The sequence below is a fragment of the Amphiprion ocellaris genome, chromosome 23 (assembly GCF_022539595.1).
Source record: "Amphiprion ocellaris isolate individual 3 ecotype Okinawa chromosome 23, ASM2253959v1, whole genome shotgun sequence".
NCBI classification, from domain to species: Eukaryota; Metazoa; Chordata; class Actinopteri; family Pomacentridae; genus Amphiprion; species Amphiprion ocellaris.
The window spans coordinates 17,989,044-18,008,187 of NC_072788.1; the positions used below are offsets into that span (position 1 = coordinate 17,989,044).

Consider the following 19,144-nt stretch of genomic DNA (forward strand, 5'->3'; position numbering starts at 1 on the left):
TCTAGAGCACACAGTAAATATGAGCAGCAATATGATGTCTGGAGCTGAGTTCAGACCAGGGTTAGGCAGATAGAGACATTAGAAAAGAACTGGCATTCAGTAGCCTTAAAGGTTGATTAGATTTTTCTTTTTTAAAATGATAGGAAATTGTGAGCCTTATTCTGTCAGATACGAAAGGTTTTCATGGATGTTAGTTCTTCTTACTGGGTTTTTGTCTGTTTGTCTGGAACACTATTCCAACCCCAAACAGGCTTAAAAGGCACTACTACTACTTTAAAACAAAAACCAGATTCAGAATAGCAACATAAATTCTTATCAACTAATTCACATAATTCACACAACCTGTTTTCCTCCAGGCTGATTTTAAATTTGTCACATTTAAGGGCCCAATAAAGGATCACTGATCTCAATTGTGCAACCGAAGAACATCCACTATGTTATCAGGTTCAAGGCTAGAGTTGTGTTTGATTTCAATACTTGGTTTTAAGCATATTCCCCTATGTACAGAGTCAACTGTTTTACATTACTTGAATCCACATATCCCTGAGGCATAATTTAATACAGCAAAAACACATGCACCAAAAAGCTACTTCACTTCAAAAGTTTGGACACACCTTCCCATTCAATGTTTTTTCTTTATTTTTACTATTTTCTATAGTGTAGATACATACTGAAGACATCTAAACTATGAAGCAAGATATATGGAATTATGTAGTTGTGGAATTTCTTGCCTTCTTAATGGGGTTGGGATCATCAGTTGTGTTGTGCAGAAGTCAGGTTCACAGTAGACAGCTCTATTTGACAACTGTTAGAATCCATATTATTGCAAGAGCCAATCAGCTAAGTAAAGAGAAACTTTAAGAACTGAAGGTCAGTCAGTCCGGAAAATTGCAAAAAGTGTGAATGTATCCCCAAGTGCAGTCACAAAAACCATCAAGCGCTGCGACCAAACTGGCTCACATGAGGACCACCCCAGGAAGGGAAGACCAAGAATCACCTCTGCTGCTGAAGATAAGTTCATCAGAGGCACCAGCCTCAGAAATGGCAAGTTAACAGCACCTCAGATTAGAGCCCAGATAAATGCTACACAGAGTTCTAGTGGCAGACACATCTCTACATCAACTGTTCAGAGGAGACTGACCAATCAGGCCTTCATTTTATGTTCATTCACAGCTTTGATACCTTCAGTGAGAATCTACAATGTAAATAAGTCATGAATAAAAGGAAAAACCATTAAATGAGAAGGTGTGTCCAAATTTTCGACTGGTAGAGTACATACTTTTAAACTGCTGACAACGGACCTTAAAGCTCTTCAAACTGAACTTGCACCTTTATGGGTCATAAATTCATTAAGAATAAATCCCAGATATTTATATTCAGGTGTATATTCCAGTGTTACATTCATTCAAGTTTGCATTTTCCTGCTTCTTGGAGTAACCCTTTTTTTGTGAAATTAATTACTGCTATTTATCAATTTTAACAAGTTGGCAAGTCATCCTCAATTTCAACAAACAACAGAACCTAAACGGAATATTTGTGCATATTGTAAACAGGGTGAGAGAATGAATATCCCCTAGTTTAACACCAAAAGGTGCACTAAATGAACCACTTTGTGTTTTATTAACTCTATAAAAGCAACATGAAAAAAAAACAACACGCAAGACCAGAACTTACTATTGCATAGCACATTACTTAGAGCTTTGGAGCTGTGTATTTTTTGAACTTTGGACAAGGCACAATTGGCATTCATCTCTCAATTGGCTTTCTAAACTAGACTGATAAAAATGTTCTTCTAGGTTTCATTTTTTCATATGTTTGGATTGTATAGACAGATATCTATGTATGGCAGCTGATTCATTTTGTTCTACTGACCAGCGGACGCAGTCTGTGTGTTTGCGGTAGTGCCGTTGTGTGCGGTTGTTGATGTGATAAAGCACGATGACACAGGCGATGAAGTACACTGCCTCGCCTGTTGGAAGGAAGTACAGATTGGCCCGACAGTCCCGTCCCCGATAACCATAGCTAGCATGATGGGGTCAAGGTGAAATCATGACCTCATACAATTAGGGAACAAGTCACACAACAAACAAACTGTATCGTTAAAGCTAGCTAATGGTTTTGCTGGTAGAGAGGTGAGTAAATCATTTGATATTTAGTTTAGTAAACTGGCCCTTTTTATGGCAACCATATCTTTACAAATATAAATTAATCTGTTGTTGACCCTGCTGTCCCAGACACTAGACTAATAGGGCGATATTTTCCAATACACGCTGTGTGACTTGAATCCAGGAAACAACCACACATTAAAACCAGCAGTGTCTGACTATAACATGACCCTCACAAATATGAACATGAGCTTGAACAGCGCTGTGGAAGGATACACCCAGTCCAGGTCCAGTCTCTCAGACGGCGGCTCCATCTTCAGGTCTTCATAGTTCTGGATATTAGAGGGGACGTACATGGTTATGGGTCGGCCACGGATGAACATTTTGATGGACTGTCCTGGAATACATAAACAACAGCAGGGTGGAAAGCTGTGAGAAGACACAGAATTAGACAAAAACGAGCCTTAGCTGATTTTCCCTTGATGCATCATGTTTTTATACAGCACCTTTTCAGTCATGGCATATAAAACATTGCTGCTTCATCAGTCATCCTCACAGTTTATTTCAGACATATGGGAGAGTGGGGTAAAATGAGCCACTTTTTACTTGAGGTGTCGTTACAGTGGAGGTATGACAGGAATGTCTCAAAATCAAACATGTACACTACCATTTAAAAGTTTGGGGTCACTGAGAAATGTCCCTATTTTTGAAAGAAAAGCTGTTTTTTTTAATGAAGATAACATTAACCCTTTCACGCACAACGTGGGTCAAAAGTGACCCATATTCAATGGAAAATGGGTATCTATGAACCCATTTTATGCATCAAAAGGTTAAATGAATCAGAAATACAGTCTAGAAATTCTTAATGTTGTAAATGACTATTCTAGCTGAAAACAGCTGATTTTTAATGGAATATCTCCATAGAGGTACAGAGGAACATTTCCAGCAACCATCACTCCTGTGTTCTAATGCTACATTGTGTTAGCTAATGGTGTTGAAAGTTGTGCAGTTATGTTAGCACATGAATAAAAGTGTGAGTTCTCATGAAAAACATGAAATTGTCTGGGTGAACGGTAGTGTATGTTGAAGTAAAATTTAAAATTTTATTCCTCATATAATGCAAAACCCATTTGCATCCACGACCTGGTGGGCATATCCTGTTTTCTTGAACCCTGTTCTAGTTATTTACTGTTTTGTTTCTTTGTTGTTGTTTTTTTTTTTTTTTGCTTTAAAGTCATTCTGTTGATCTTCATTTGTAACCTGATTTATGGACTTCCCATTCTTTATTTCTCCTACAGCTTTCTACAAATCCTTAAGAGAAGCCCTGTCTGTCTTCCAAAATCAAAAGATCACATCATTTTGGTTATAAAATGTAAAAATACGATATAGAATTACAGTAATGTAATTATTTACCAGTAGTCATAGGTGGGACCCAGTGGCTCAACTAACCCCAGCAATTTAACAAAAGTGCATCATCCGGGCACTTTAGAGCTAACTTCATGCTAACACCTCGTCCTCACATTGTAGCTCACTAAGGTACTAACACATGTGTGAAATAGTTTCAGATGTCTCAATAATTGTTCAGACACAACACTCATAAAACCATAAACATGAAAAATTTACTTCGAACAGCAAAAAAATGTTTTGTTAACTAAAACAAAGGGTGGTTCAACTAACCCACAGGCTCATCTTACCCTGTTCTCCTCTAATTCAATTCAATTCAATTCAATTCAATTCAATTCAATTCAATTCAATTCAATTCAATTTTATTTATATAGCGCCAATTACAGTCAAATTGTCTCGAGACGCTTTACAGAACCCATATGCCTGACCCCCAGAGCAAGGCAAAAGGTGACAGTGGCAAGGAAAACACCCTTTTAACAGGGAAAAAAACCTCGAGCAGATCCCGGCTCTAATGTGGGGGGACCCATCTGCCTGCTGGCCGGGCGGGTTGAGAGGGACAGAAGAGGTAGAAAGGTAGAGATAGAGGGATACAGATAGAGGGATAGAGGTAGAGGGGAAGAGGTAGAGGGATAGAGATGGAGGGGTAGAGGTAGAGGGGTAGAGGTAGAGGGTTACAGTTGGTGGGAGAACAACCACACGTGAACCCACCACAGTGAAAGAGGACATAGTACACAAGTGATGTGAGAGACTAGATTGGACATTGAATCAAGTGATGTGAAATACAGTGTGATACACCAATAAAGAAGAAACAAAATCTAAATCTGCTCAGTTCAGTCATTAACTAGTCTCTTGGGGGCAGCAGAACAACTTGAAAACACAACATTTGACAAGCTACATGTCACATTATAAAGCTGTTGCCAATAAATTGTTAACAAATAGCATATCTACCAAACATGGTGCAACATTGCCATCCCATTTCAAGTCTTTGTATCCACCAGATGAATGTAGTTCTCCAATTTCAAGCCCAACACTCATTTTTAGTATGTTATACTGGTCACTTGCCGACTGACAACCGCAGAAGACTATAAACGTGATATTGCTGGAAAAGTCCAGCCTGCTCTGCTGACCTTCAATACATAAAGAGTGCAAAAATACAAAGAAACATAATAGCAGGTCTACCTTGACTATAGGTTCCTCTTCTGGAGCCGGGAGATCCTGTGTGTGAATGAAAGCATGAGGTTAGCCAGGCAAATAAACACATAGACCCTCTGAGCTTTAAATCTCAGCTGACTCCGGCCATAGCTAACCTAACCTGGACTTCAGGAATCCCCAAGGATCTATTCTAGATTTATGTGCGTCTGATCTATGAGCTTTAAATTTCAAGCAGGGCTCTATTTTCCTTTCCCATTTCTTTTTGGACGTCTAACCTGGCTTTGTCATCTTGGCGACTGTTGTATTTTTTTATGTAACTGGAGGGTAAGGGCTGCACAGACTTAAATATAAATGTTCTAAGGGGCTTTACCTATCATTATCTTAGCAAATAGCGGCAAAAGGCCAGAGAGTTTCACAGAGAGTCACTGTAATGAAGCCTTCCTCATTCTACCAATAAAAGAAATCACAGGACAGTAAGGAAACCGAACAGGTAGATAAAGTCATTCCCATTTAAGTCGTTGTGGGATCTGACAAAGTACAAAGTACAAGTTCTTGATAAGAACACTGATCATGACAACTGTCTGAAAAATATGACTCATTCTGATGACATAGAATGAAATCAGAATCATTTTTAAATACTTCATGTTGGGATAAGCCGAGGTCAACAGTGTCAGTAACAGCAAACATGAACAGTTCCAAGCATTTAACTAGACATTAGAAACAATAGCTAGCATAGCCGACAGTAATCACAGATCTTGACTGCCTTTTTGTTTAATGAGACCAACTTAAGTTCAGAGAAGAGAGCCTACGGTGCTGGATTGCATTCAATGAACACTGATACAGGAAGTGTTTTCTGCCTTTCAATAAGCCTGTAGCATTAGAAGTTAGCCATTGAAGATGTTTGAGAGGACCAATCATGCTGTTAAACTTGTGCTTCACACATTTATAAGTTCTAATCCCCATTAAACAGAAAAATTAACTCTGGACAACACCAATACAGCGGCCACTATCACGTCAAACAGCATGAAGGTTCACTTCAATTTCAGCTGGACTACAAGTGCATAAAGCCATATGTTGTGTAAAACTGGCAAAAACTGTCTGAGCAAAGAATAAGTAAGAAGATCTGATAAGATAGTGTCAGCGTTTGGGGACAGTGTTAAATATGCAATGCTACGAATACAGTTGGGTTGATAATATTTTTGGCATCTTTGTTCTGTCTTTAGTTAACATTTCCTATTGCTTTTCACTGTTAAAAATCTAAAAAGCAAGACTCAAGCCAAGCACAGCGATTACTCAAATGAATGAGAGTTATGAAGAGATTGAGATTAAATGAGAGGAAGACTTGAAAAATGTGTTTTTGGCATCCGACACTGCAGTGCTGATCATCCATCATTCCATCAAGCAAGTTAAGAGTGGTGCAGCAGCTCGGGTAACCAGAGTGAATGTGGCTCAAACAGGCCCTTTAATTCCACAGAACACATAAAAAACAGCGATGACGAGTTTAAAAACAGGAGGGGAGAAATGTCCTGTTGAGTGATATTCCTGATTCACTAGCTTTGACTAGAATTCTTTCTTTGCTCATCTTCCACAACTGACAAGAGTCTTGTAACACTCATTTTGAAGCAATGAGGCCTAAAAATGGGGCAAACCATAACCAGACTAAAGGCCAACACTCATAAAAGCTATGCTAACCACAAGCGTGGTCGGTTGGGAAATCCACTCATTTTTTCACAAATGAGTACATGTGTGCACCAGTGAGAAGCTGCTTGGGCACAAGTTTAGAAGTATAGTTCAACACTGGAGCCAGACCACACCAATACATGGGAAAAGTCCCCGTTTTCAACGACATGTGACAATGATCACTGGCAGTTTTTTAAAAGCTATTTTGTATTCTACAAACTGCATTCACTCATGAAAAGCATTCCTCCCTGTGCTGCTTTTGAACTGCACTCCTAAAAGGTCATTTGGGGGCATTGTCTGAAATGCAGCATTCACACAAAAAACTGCCAAGATGAACTGCTGCATCAGTAACATGAAACAGTGTCACTGTAATTCCAAGAGGGGATTATGCCAACACAAGAGGATTATTGCAGGCATGGTAACCCTAACAGGGAACACTGAGAGACCTTGTTGCTTAGCTCTGTGCTTACATGTCTCTGATAGTATCTCGCTGTCTGATCATCTGCGTTCAGGTGTGTCTTAGTTTCATCCACATCATCTGCAGAAGATTAAGCCAGTTTAGTTTGAACTCTGCAGCATCTAACTGCTCCATCTAATTACCAATAAACCAAAAAATTTTTTAAGAAAAGCACTCAGAGAGCGCAGTACTCCTCCAAGGCCGCTCAATCTTTAAGAAAAAATGATCTTGCGCTGAGTACAGCTGTGTGTTATGCATGTGTACGTTATGCACGGATACCGAATTGCATGACCTAAATATGTAGCAGGTGGCAGGAATTGATAGGACTCAGAAACACCCCCACAATTAAATCAATTGTTCCTTGTATGATTTCCAACGGATAAGTCCCGATATGTCCGCAGCGGTTGATTTGTAATAGGATCACAATCATCTGATCGTCAGCAGGCAGATGATGTAGTGTTCACTTGTTGTGTCATTTCTGACCTTCCCTGAAAATTTCATCCAAATCCGTTGGTCCATTTTTGAGTAATGTTGCTTACAGACAAACAGGCAGACAGACAAACAAACAGCTGGACAAACGTACGTCGATCGTCACAAAACTCCGCCGAGTTTATTGGCAGAGTTATAACAGCATAACTGAGATGGCAAAGGGCCTGTAAACATGCTTAATACGACTAATGACACTTGTATATGAGTTACTGCACGACCTTGTGCAAATTCCATATGCATGCACACAAAGCAGAATACAGCAAAGAAAGCCTATTTAAGTTACAGGACACATGGAATATGAATGACACTAATGTCTACGGTGTGCATATTGTAAGCAGTAGTGACAGGTAAGTAAGTATAATTTAACAAAAAGTCAAAAAAGTTAGCTAGTCTGGTTCAACAGAAATGTGTAGGTTTAGTTTGATCAGAATTGTCAGTAATCAAACAACCCTCTAACTGTCATCTTTTCCCCACCCACTTAAAACCAGTAAACAGAGCATAGAGGAAGAAAAAAGAAATGCTTATGTAAAATAACCAACAGTGGTTTAAATTTCACAGAAAATTATGCTTTCGCGTGGGATCCCATTATTCTTACAAAGAACTGGTTGAGCGAGGAAATAGGTTTTACTGTAAAAGGGTTAAATACCAAGAAAACAAAAGGTCCTGAAGGAAAGTCATGAGAGTTGCAGAGTATCTTGTTTTCCTCCAACGGGTCTGATCCTGTACTAAATACTTAATGCCAGGATTCTGTCACAGATACTTTGTGTTACATTAGAAGTTATAGAGTTGTACATTTTTGGCCATGACTTGATGGCGGACTACACAATGGCTCCTGACCAATAAGAGATAGCCAAAACAGAAAACTTTAATGACCTCACCTGCACTGGCGACCAGCTCCTTAGCCCGGCTGTAGACACAGAAAACAGCCATGTGAGACAGAGCGGAGAAACAACTCCAGCAATGAATATCTTCTGTCAATCACTCCTGGACTTGAAAGTCACATTGTGTTTCTATGATGGTGTTCATGGGAATGGAATTTTATTATTATTCACAAGAGCCATTGACGTTCCAGCAAGTGTCTCTCTTGATGAGATATGTCAAGCTGCAGCAGCCATAGGAAAAAGTGAGCCGTGTGACCGTGTGATGATAGCTGTGAGTGATGGCGGCGTGACTCACTTCTCCAGGCTGGGGGAGCGGGTGAGGAGGTTGGCCGAAGACGCTGCCTTCTTGTCCAGACGTTTCCTCTGCCTCTCCGGGTTCCCCAGTTTCTCGCTGTTTCTACGAACCCTGGAGTACCACATGAAGTCGAGTCAGCTTCCACATTTAAACACTCCACACAGATCCCACACACGTGCATGCAATCACCCCACTATTTATCCATGCAAAGTATCCACATGTTACCAGTGTAAGTACATGCATATGACAAAAAAAACATGCAGGGTTGTTTTTCATCTTGTAATGTTTTAATTCACTTCCTTCCAGTTGGATAAATCGATTTTAATAACACTTGGAATCTATTTTATTTAGCTTTAGCCATTAATACTTTTTGAAAAAATAACACCAAAATAAATGTACTTTTGCAAAGCCCTACCTACTGTCAGTCTTTCCAGTTAAAGTCCTGTATGTGTGGTGCTTACAGTGATAACAGTGGTATATTTACTATGGGAATTTATGATCATTTGTGAAACACGGGGATAATCACTTTAGAAAGACCTAACAGTAAATTTTTCTTCCTGTGTGGCAACCATTGATTTTGTATTTCAATTTGCAGCTTTGATAAACATTAGCTTCCTGGACATGATGTTCCCCTCCCCAAATAAAGAGTAAGAAAAGAGCAAGACAGGGCAGAACGAATACTCTGTTCTCCATACAGTCAGTGAAAGGTGTTACAAGTTAAAGTCCCTTTTATGAGCTGGATATCTTGTTTGCCATGAAATGAAGACACAGATATTCTACAATCCTGACATTACTGTACAAGAAGCAAAAACAGTAAAAAAAAAAAAAAAAAAAAAAAAAAACAACTTTAAAAGTTGAGGTTAGGTCTATTTTTTATTTCCAGTATTTTTAAACTGTATATACTTTAATGCGAGGGAAGGTTTTGAGGACAAAAGACTGAAGACAAACTAAATGTTTTTGGATAAACTTTCCCAAATCAATTACAGAGCATCTCTGCCCTGTTTTGGTCTCGAGGACCAATGTTACACTGCTCCCCACGCGGTGGATGTTCTCTTGGCTATGGACATAAGCTTAGGCTTCTAATGCACTACATATTACTAAACTAGCTAGCCTGGCACACTAACACCTGTAGCTACTTTAGAGCAAACAAACACTGTTAAATCCATCCAAGCAAGCCAAAAGAGCAGAGCGTTGGTGTTAACATCTATCCATCCATTATCTATACACCGCTTAATCCTCATTAGGGTCGTGGCTGACTGGCAAAAGCAGTTGCTAGTTTATCACAGAGCTACATATACAGACACATACACACTCAAATACACACCTACTGTCAATTTAGAGTAGGTTAATGTCACCAATTAACCTCAGCATGTTTTTGGACTGTGGGAGGAAGCCAGAGAACTCAGAGAAAACCCACACATGCACAGGGAGAACATGCAAACTTCATGCAGAAAGATCCCGGGAAGGCGTAGCTTCAAGGCTAAGTGCTAACTACCAAGCCACTGTGCAGCCCCTGGTGTGAACATGTTCATAACAAATAGTGTAGATAGTAACTTGTTCACTTTTTAATTATCAGTTTCTTTTCCAAACAAATGTGGCCAGCATGGTGGTTTGTTTGACCAGAAAAAATCCTTGTTGTTTGTAGATCTCAGTGTTACTAACAGAAATCTTGCACACAACCCACAAAAATTGCACCAAAGTACTAATAAACTGGAAATACCTTTGATCACTTGCATAAAACTGTTACAGGTTCTAATGTTTGATATTCAGTGCCAATCCTAATCTTGACATGGTAACTTGCAGAGGAGAAGATTGGTGTATATAAACTGACTTTTAAAAGTCATGTTGATAATGAAGTTCATGAACTGGATCTAGATGAACAAACAAACATGTGCAGATAAAATCCATCAATCTGTTGTCTTTAGGGGTTTCTTGTTACACACCCTGTTCCTGATCACACACCACTGTAGCAGAACCATCAGCAGAGGAAGTGTTACAGGACTAAATTTTTAAAAAAAGTACGTCACTGGCCTCGGCTCTAGGAAGTGAAACTCAGCTGGTAACCCATCTTCCTAAAACACTGTACTAATTAAGCCTTTGGTGCAGGTTCGAGTAGGAAGAAAACTGTCAGCTTATTCTGTCATCACACCGATGTCCACTTCTGCTATTACTTCACTGGGTTCCAGGTCGAGGATTTCCCCTCTTTCTGAAACCATCTTAGCGGCAGAACTTTTAAACCACTTGACCGGCTTCATCTCTGCTGTCTTTACATTGCACCATGAGGAGATTTCAAGTGTGATCAGATTCCTATACATCAGCCTAATCTATGAAATCAATGGCAAAGTCTATAACATGAAGCTTCTGCATTCATTTCAACTGCTGCCTTCCCTTACTATAGTCTAATGACGAAGTAAAAATGTTGAGTTGTACACAGCTCAGCTTTCTATTGAGGGACACAACAGAGCTACACTGAGGTTCTGGAGCATATGTTACCCATCACAGATGAAACCCTCTGACAATCCACAAGAAGAAAGTAGGACAAAAGAACAAATGAGTACACGAGCACTTATAGCAGAAAACAAAAGCAGTAGGGATCCAGAACTGTGCCCTCTACTCACTATAAGAAAGTGTGATTTGATAGGTTCACAGTGGAAGACAAATCGCTTTTTGAGAGCGACGATGTTAGGAATCATTACAGGGTTAAAGTAGAGCTGCACTAAAAAAGAAATTAAAGCAGTTTGTGCGTTTCTGCAAAACCCAGTTGAATGTGAAAACCTTAGAGGCACTGTGTCAACTCTGCACATCTGCAACATCTTACGGAGCATCCAACTTTAATACTTTCTGGCAACAGTAAAGTTGTAACTCAGAGGACCACTGGAGTTTGGTTTGATGAATATTAACTCTGGTGTAGCCTGTTTATGCAGATATTCTACTTCAAAACATTTTCTGTCTTTGAAAGGTTATATCTGTCCAGTCCTGTAAAGCCCCAACCTTGTTCCCTCTCAGTGTATACCCCAACCCTACCCCTTTTTGTATATTGTACTGTGTTCAATTGCCCTCATGTCAAATTTTCCACTGGACCCAGATCTGTGTGTGCCAAGAGGCTAATTGTGGCTATGTCACTCAATGTGAATGAGTACCACCATTATGTTCTGCTGTGGCTTTCTGATCCCCAGCCCCCTGCTCAAACACATGAAAAAGAAAGCACACAAAGGGCTGCAGTGGCTATAACAACAGAACATGTCATCCTCCTCAGGTTTCCTGCTCTAAGATGGCATCATTACACTCTGGCAACTTGAGGCTGATTGTTTCATTACGGGGTTTGCAATGCAACTGGGGTTTGCAGAGTTAGAATCACCAAAACTACACTCCAGTTGATTTGTTTCTATAAGCCATGCAATCAGCCGTGAGAAAAAATTATTATGGTTATGAAGAAAGCGGCGATGAGGGAGATAACGCACAGAGGCTTCTGTCCTTCCTGTATGGTGGACAGAGGTCCGGAGCGAGAGCTGAGGTTTTGGTCTGAGGTCCTGAGTGAGACTGAGGCAGAGCCTGGCTCCTCTGGAGAGCAGCTTCCATCCTGGAAGTCCTCCCTCTGGAGTCCTCTGATGGTGGTGGGTTGAATGGGTTCTTCCACTAATGATGTCCAAGCCAGTTCTTTCTCCTGCTCCCCGCCTCCTTCTTCATCTTCTTCCTGCTCTTCATCCTCCTCTTCCATACCGGGAACACGGTGGAGCTTGGCCCGGGTCCCCTCAGGCAGAGGCTCACTTGGAAAGAGGGCATCCTCCAAATGCAAGCTCTGGACCCTTCTGGAAAGAGTGAGCCGGTCCTGCCCTGCATCCTGCACTGACAGGGTGGGCTCTGTCTGGGTTGACCTGTCCAGTGTTGCTGGTTTGGTTTGGTGATCCATGGACACTATGTGTCCATTAGCATTGGTTGCAGTGCTTTCTGACAGTTGGCTAGGGATAGTTCAGAGGTTGAGAACAACACAGGAAAGTCATACATGTAATCACATATATCGTACATAGGAACACAAATAGACAAGCATGCATCAGACGCATCAAGCTATATGACTATATATCTGGTGTAACAATACAGTAATGGCTTGTCATTATCCATTCTGTCACTCTAAGTCTTTGGCTTGAAGGCGCAGTACCTGGTAGCAGGGTGGCGGATCCCATCAACAGCTGAGCTGGAGGACAGTTTTCTGCTGCTGGTGCAACCATCTGAGCAGGACACTTGGTTCAGCATCCGTGAAGCACCTGGGTTAACTGAGGGGATCAAAGCAGATTATTAGTTTTTCTTGAGTTATGTTAAACCAATGTACTCTGTAAGTCCAAACATTTTTCCAAGGCCAATGAATAATTAAATGACATTATGTGCCATCTAAAACAGGATTTCTTTTGAAATTTTTTCACCCTTGTGCCAATACGCAGGTGAAAACCACCCACCTGCTATGAGCTGCTGCTTCAGTAATGGGAGAAGCTGGTCGTGGATGCGGATCCTGCGCAGAGCATCGGCCAGCGAGGATTTCAGCAGTGTGATCTCATCCTCCTGTGCCTGCAGACGCACCTCCATCATAGACACTCGGTCTGGGAACTCAGCACTGCTGTCTGCTGACACATCATCTACAAAGAGAACAGTAAGATATCAGAGAGAGTATCTGCTTTTCTCAGCTGGTAGGCTGTGTTCCAGTACCCTTTAAAACTCCAACTTAGAATCCAGCAGGTTTAATTCACCAGAAGCCTGGAATTACCATTTGTGACCACAGAGTCTGCTGTTGCCTCTGCTCAATAAAAGGTTGAGTGGCTTTAACCTCTTATTCTGAATCACAACAGACAAACAACACTAAACATACCAATGTCGATACATCAAAACATTAGATTACTGCGATGAGCATTTATTAGTCTACCAAGGAACCTGGCGGAGTTATGTGACGACCGATGTTGGTTTGTCTGTCTGTCTGGTAGCAACATCCTCGAAAACAGACTAACCAGTTTGGATGAAATTTTCAGGGAAGGTGAGAAATAACACAAGGACCAACTGATTAGATTTTGGCAGTGATGTGGCTTATAGTATGGATCCACGGATTTGTTAAAGATTTCTGTATCATGGTGAGATAGCGGCACAACGTCACTGTAACCATGACAACAAATGAACTTTGCGTCAGCTACCTGCTGATAATCAAATGATTGTGATCCTACTACAAATCAACCACTGTGGACCACAATTTTTTTAAAGATTTCTTCCGTCGGAAATCATACAACTGAGCAGCCTTGGCGGAGTACTGCTCTCTGAGGTGCTTTTCTTGTTTATTTTTGTCTTTGGATGAGCTCATGAAGGCATGCAATTGTAGCTGACACTAAAAGAAACATGGAACCTTTCCAATAAACACTAACTTTTGCAAAATCAAAGGCCTTTTTCCACCATTCTATGTTGTTTTTGTACGTTCAAGAAGCCCAAATAACTTGATGTCAGTTGAACTTAAGTCTGAATGTTAAAGGATTGGGTAAAATGTGTCTGACATCTAGATGAAAACAAAAATGGAAAAAGAACCTAAATGCATGCTAACAACTTTTTAAAAGTTGACTATAGCTATGACAAGTGCTCTGGTTTGTTAAGACAATCTTGCATATTTATTGTGCGTGTGTGTAATGGTTATTTTTACAAGGATTACAGTCTTAAACCATGAGGGCCTTTCTTTGAAGGGTACGACCTGGTCTTTCTATTTAGGTCAGGGTTAGGATATTGATTGGGGTTAGATGTTTAGGGAGAGGGATAGTGTCCTCATGTACAGAAAGACAAATTTGTATGCATTTTCTGGAATTCTCATGGGACAACAGATATTTAGAGGATTGTCCAAATGCTTCTCAAAGACTCTGTTGTGTGTGAGGTAGAGCTATGGTTCTCATATGTGTTTGTATACAAAGCACATAGCTGGTTCTGCCTCAGAAAGTTTGTGTATGTGTGTGTGGAATGCCTCCTTCTGTTCTTGTGTTGTAGGATGGAACAAAGATGGCAAACTACAGGAGAATATTTTCCTGCTGCAGCTGCACTCAGCAGTGTTGGTAGTCTTCATGGTTACTCAGCCCCACAATTCACACTCAGCCAATTTAAGTGTTATTTTTGCACTGCAGTCCAACAAAGCACCACAACTGGCCGAGAAATGGTTTTCCCACTCCGTAATAGGTAGGTAGATAAGAGGTCCTCAGACACCACTTTTTTCTGCACCAATCCTCTAAAGACTCATGGACTCAATTTAGCACAGGTTAACTTTCAACATCCACAACCTAGAATTAAACACTGCCAGTAACTGTAGTCTCCACCTTCATTTCAGCATGGATTTATACACTCTGGCCATTCACATGGGACTAGTGGAAATAAAGGCAACAACACTGTCAAATAAATCACACTCTACAATGTTCTGATATCAAAATGAGACTACTAAAAATTCTCAAATCATGGTCAAGGCCTTTACCTCAGCTACAGAAAGTATTAGGCCTTAATTTGAAAGTGACACATTAGAAACTTGCACGTTTCCAATTGCATGTTTTTTCTTCATAGACTTTTAAAATCATCAATCCATCTGTTTTCTGCTGCTTATCTGGAGTTGGGTTGCAGTGGCAGAACACTAAGCTAGATATTCCTCTCCCCAGCAATATGGAGGATCTCCTACATCTTGACCCACTGTAGAGAAAATTTAAAAATCAGATCTTGACTGTATCCAGCCTGGTTCTCCTTAACTTCACTGGATTCAGTTAACATCATTATAAGATTTTCACTGTTTAGTCATAGTTCTTAAATTCAGCTCCTGAGAAATAACCTTCCTATCGTCTCAGACTGAACCCAAGTTAAGATCTTAAAATGCTCTAATCTTCTCACTGTATGGATTTTTACTTGTTTGAAATAATTTGCTGTAGTATAACAGTAAAATGTTTGCAGCAGATTTGTGGCAAACTTCTGGTGGATTTTTGTAGTTGTAGTACTGCAGTTTGGCCGGTGTGCCAGATTCGTCACACAGCACTGCTCCCGTTGGGTTGCTTGAATTCCTGGTTCCACACTCCACATCGTAACAGCTGGCTAGTTGCACTTTAAAGTGTGTGCGAATGTTGGACTGCTGGTTTGGTTAAGTTACAGAAATGCTCCGACAGACATAACTAATTTAACGGTTTGCCAATACGGCAAGAAATTAGGATGGAGTTTGCAAGCCCATCAGTATTAGCACAGCAAAGAACTCAACTCTAGCACTACTCAAGGAATCAGACTGGGATTAGATGTAGAGAGAAGATACTGAGATAGCTGAGAACCATAGAAGAACCCCGGAAAGTTCTCAAAGATGCTTGAAAAATCCTTGATAAACTGTGCACCAGTGTACCAAGGAGACCTGGTGCTGTTTCAGAGGTATATACTGATTTGATTTGCACCTTTTCACAAAAGGTCAACCATGTCAATGAAGATGATCCGGGTCTTTAGCCAAGACTAAAACAGAAAAAGCAATTTTGCATGACAGTGAATTCAATTCATGAGTTTGAGAGTTGTAGGGCTAAATCAAAACTAAGCTTACTGTGGTAGGAGGCAATGATGTGTCACTTAGCGGAACTTAAAGGTTTTATAAGGTGACTGGACCAGAAATGAGCTGACAAACTGATGGATAAAGCATTAGCTGTGACTGCAACTGGACTACTTCTCTAATGAAATTCACACAATCTCTAGTAGAAACAATGGAAGGAAGTGACCAAGATACCAATAGGCAGACTATCTAAACAGCTGTTTACTCTAATATATCCTTGTATGACGACTTACTTTCTGTATAAAATGACAGAAAATAGTGAATTGAACCTAAACTGTACTGCTGGCTTTAATGTTTTATTTAAATTTAATGTATTCATATGTTGGACTGAACTGACATTTTTCTTTTATTTATTTTACTTGAGAGTAAACAGGTCAGAATCTCCACCTCACATGATAAGAATCAATGGGTTTTGATGCCAATTTTGTCATTCTGGTTAAGAATAACAATTTGTATTATTGTTTGTATTATATTTTTGTAGACACAAGAATGATTTTATGTTTGAAATATGTTTATGTTTCACTTTATAACAGATTTTGAACATTTTGATAATTTGATAATTTTGAAAATTTTGATAAATAAAAAGAAGAATATTACACAGAACAGCAATAGAAGAATGTCCACATCCATTTTGTCGACATTTTTCCACTCTTTTCCTCAAAGTTTGTGCACTTCATCACCTCACGTATGATGTTATCAGTGACAAAGAGCTTGGGGTAGTAATATAAATACTACAATTTCTGTAAAAGTATTAAAAGGAACATAAAAATTTAAATGGAATGATATCAAATACATGTTTTTGAGGAATAGCTGGAATATGAAATGATAAAAACAAGAAGAAAACAACCTCACCGGGTCATCTTTGACCTTCTTATGCATCCAAGGGTTAATAAAAAAAGTAGTTAATACATAATTTGATAGTCAAAACTGTTGGTGGCAGCTCTTGTTTCAATGGAAGCCTTTGTATTGGATTTGTTTTGTACATACCTGTAGGTCAGGGTTTCTTCAGGACAGTATGTACACTTCTGTTGGCACAAGTTTTACAATCCAGGAATCCAATGCTATCTAACCCAAATAAGAGAGCTTCATTAAAGGGCTTAATTAGGAATGACCAAGCCTCCACTCCAAACCAGCACAAAAGAAACAACAGAAATTATAAATCTCTCTTAATTCTGACCAGGGTGCCTCTGTGTGACAGAAAGGCTGGTGTACTACAGTTTGCAGACACAGGAAGGATTTCTACGACCAGCTGATCCTCCTACCACTTTCTCACACTTTATAGGCCGACATCAAAGATCTAATCATCATGTTTCCTTCATGCTACAAACGTGACTCATCACCTCAAAACAAGCTTTCTTGAACCATTTTCTAAGAAGCGACACTAACTCCAGTCTGCACTTGGCAGCCATTCAATCAGTACAGGTACGTTGAATGACTGCATCACTCACTCCAATCCGTTCCTGTATACGTAAATGACCTTTCTTTTACTGTTGCTTTGCCTCAACTTGTCTGTTCAGCTGGCAGAGATGTTTTCCTTTCCTGAGCATGTCAAGTGAAAAATTTTGAATAGCTTCTATTAATTAATTACTGATGGTTAAGCGTAATGGTTGTTTTGAGTCAGTGATTTTTATGTGTGGAGTTAAAAATGCTTCCCTTGCACAACTAGAAAGCCACACTGGATGTACAGATCTGAAAAGATATACATAAATATGTCAACAACAACAGTCATAAAACCCTTTCAGTCAAAAAAGCTTCGTGGTGATCTAGAGAAAGGAACAGAAGAAATGCATTATCTTCATGTATTCTGAATTCTGAGTATTCTGAAAATGAAACAATCATACGAACGTCTCCAAAAATCATCACGTGTTTAGTCTCCTTACAATAATACATGATATTTACTGTCTAATCCTTTTTCATTTCACCATGAATTTCTTGTAGCTAATAAATGACCTTTGCCTACATTAGGACTGAATGATTTGGTGAAAACATTAAATTGCACTTTATGTGACAGATAATAAAATCTGATCTATGATACATTTTAAAGTCAAGTTAAAGTTCGGTGATCACTGCTCACTTGTATATTCCCAATGTCATTACCGCATGAGCTATCTTTTACATACAAAGTCTGACTGTGACACCAGGAGGATGGCAAGAATTTGCAAAACCACAGACACAGTTTAAACCCTGGGAGCTATACAGTCCATAAGGTGTGACTGCTTCATGATAATACGAGTTTTATGTCAGTTTAAGCAAAGCATGCATGCCTTAACCTTGTAGTATACACTGATCAATCAACAAGCATGTTTGCTGTCTTTATCGTGAGTCAGCATATCGCTAAAATAAAGTCAAGCTACATGTAAAGGCTGATATCTAAATTAGAGTCATTCAGTTATTGTGCAAATTATACTTTGAATCATTGATTATTTGTTTCAATAGGTAATTCAACTATCAGAATAGTCACAGTTACAGACATATCGCTATATACCCAATATGTAAATGTGTAAAGCATCAATCCATCCATTATCTATACACAGCTTAATCTTCATTAGGGTCACGGGGGGCTGGAGTCTATCCCAGCTGACTTGGGGTGAAGGCAGGGGACACCCTGGACAGGTCACCAGTCTGTCACAGGGCTACATATAGAGACAAACAATCACACTCACATTCACACATACGGACCATTTAGAATCACCAATTAACCTCATCACGTTTTTGAACTGTGGGAAGAAGCCAGAGTATCTGCAGAAAATCCACACATGCACAGGGAGAACATGCAAACTCCATGCAGAAAGATCCCGGGACGTGAACCGAGGATCTTGTGCTAACCACCAAGACACTGTGCAGCCCGCAAAGCATTCAGTAAATTAGATTTACCAGGAAGTAAACATTTCCTTTGATATTTCTAAATTTGACATGGCCTGAATGCAGACACCTACAGTTGTTTACTTTGAGCTGGCAGCTGCTGCCTGTTGGGTCACTGTCTACATCAAGAGATGTACTTTTGCCAAGTGAGTGATGTAAAAGCCGCTGGAGGCATCATGGAAGTTTTCGCACGTCAGGATTATGAATCATTGTGGCCCATAAAGACATTTTTCTTGTTACCATTTCACT

The 19,144-nt window shown here is 39.8% G+C and overlaps 1 protein-coding gene across 2 annotated transcripts in view; it reads right to left on the reverse strand.

The window, feature by feature from the left end:
- The window catches only part of eml3 (EMAP like 3), a 59,261-nt gene that overhangs the window by 21,013 nt on the left and 19,104 nt on the right, over nt 1-19,144 (reverse strand). Inside the window, exons 2-9 of one of the 2 annotated variants that reach the window (XM_035942561.2) lie at nt 12,915-13,091; nt 12,620-12,734; nt 11,925-12,422; nt 8,464-8,574; nt 8,166-8,194; nt 4,689-4,724; nt 2,382-2,502; nt 1,873-2,022 (exon numbers count right to left, since the gene is read on the reverse strand). In XM_035942561.2, coding sequence (XP_035798454.1) covers nt 1,873-2,022; nt 2,382-2,502; nt 4,689-4,724; nt 8,166-8,194; nt 8,464-8,574; nt 11,925-12,422; nt 12,620-12,734; nt 12,915-13,091 — 1,237 coding nt within the window. The remainder of the gene's footprint in view (nt 1-1,872; nt 2,023-2,381; nt 2,503-4,688; nt 4,725-8,165; nt 8,195-8,463; nt 8,575-11,924; nt 12,423-12,619; nt 12,735-12,914; nt 13,092-19,144) is intronic. The other variant, XM_035942562.2, reaches the window with a different exon arrangement.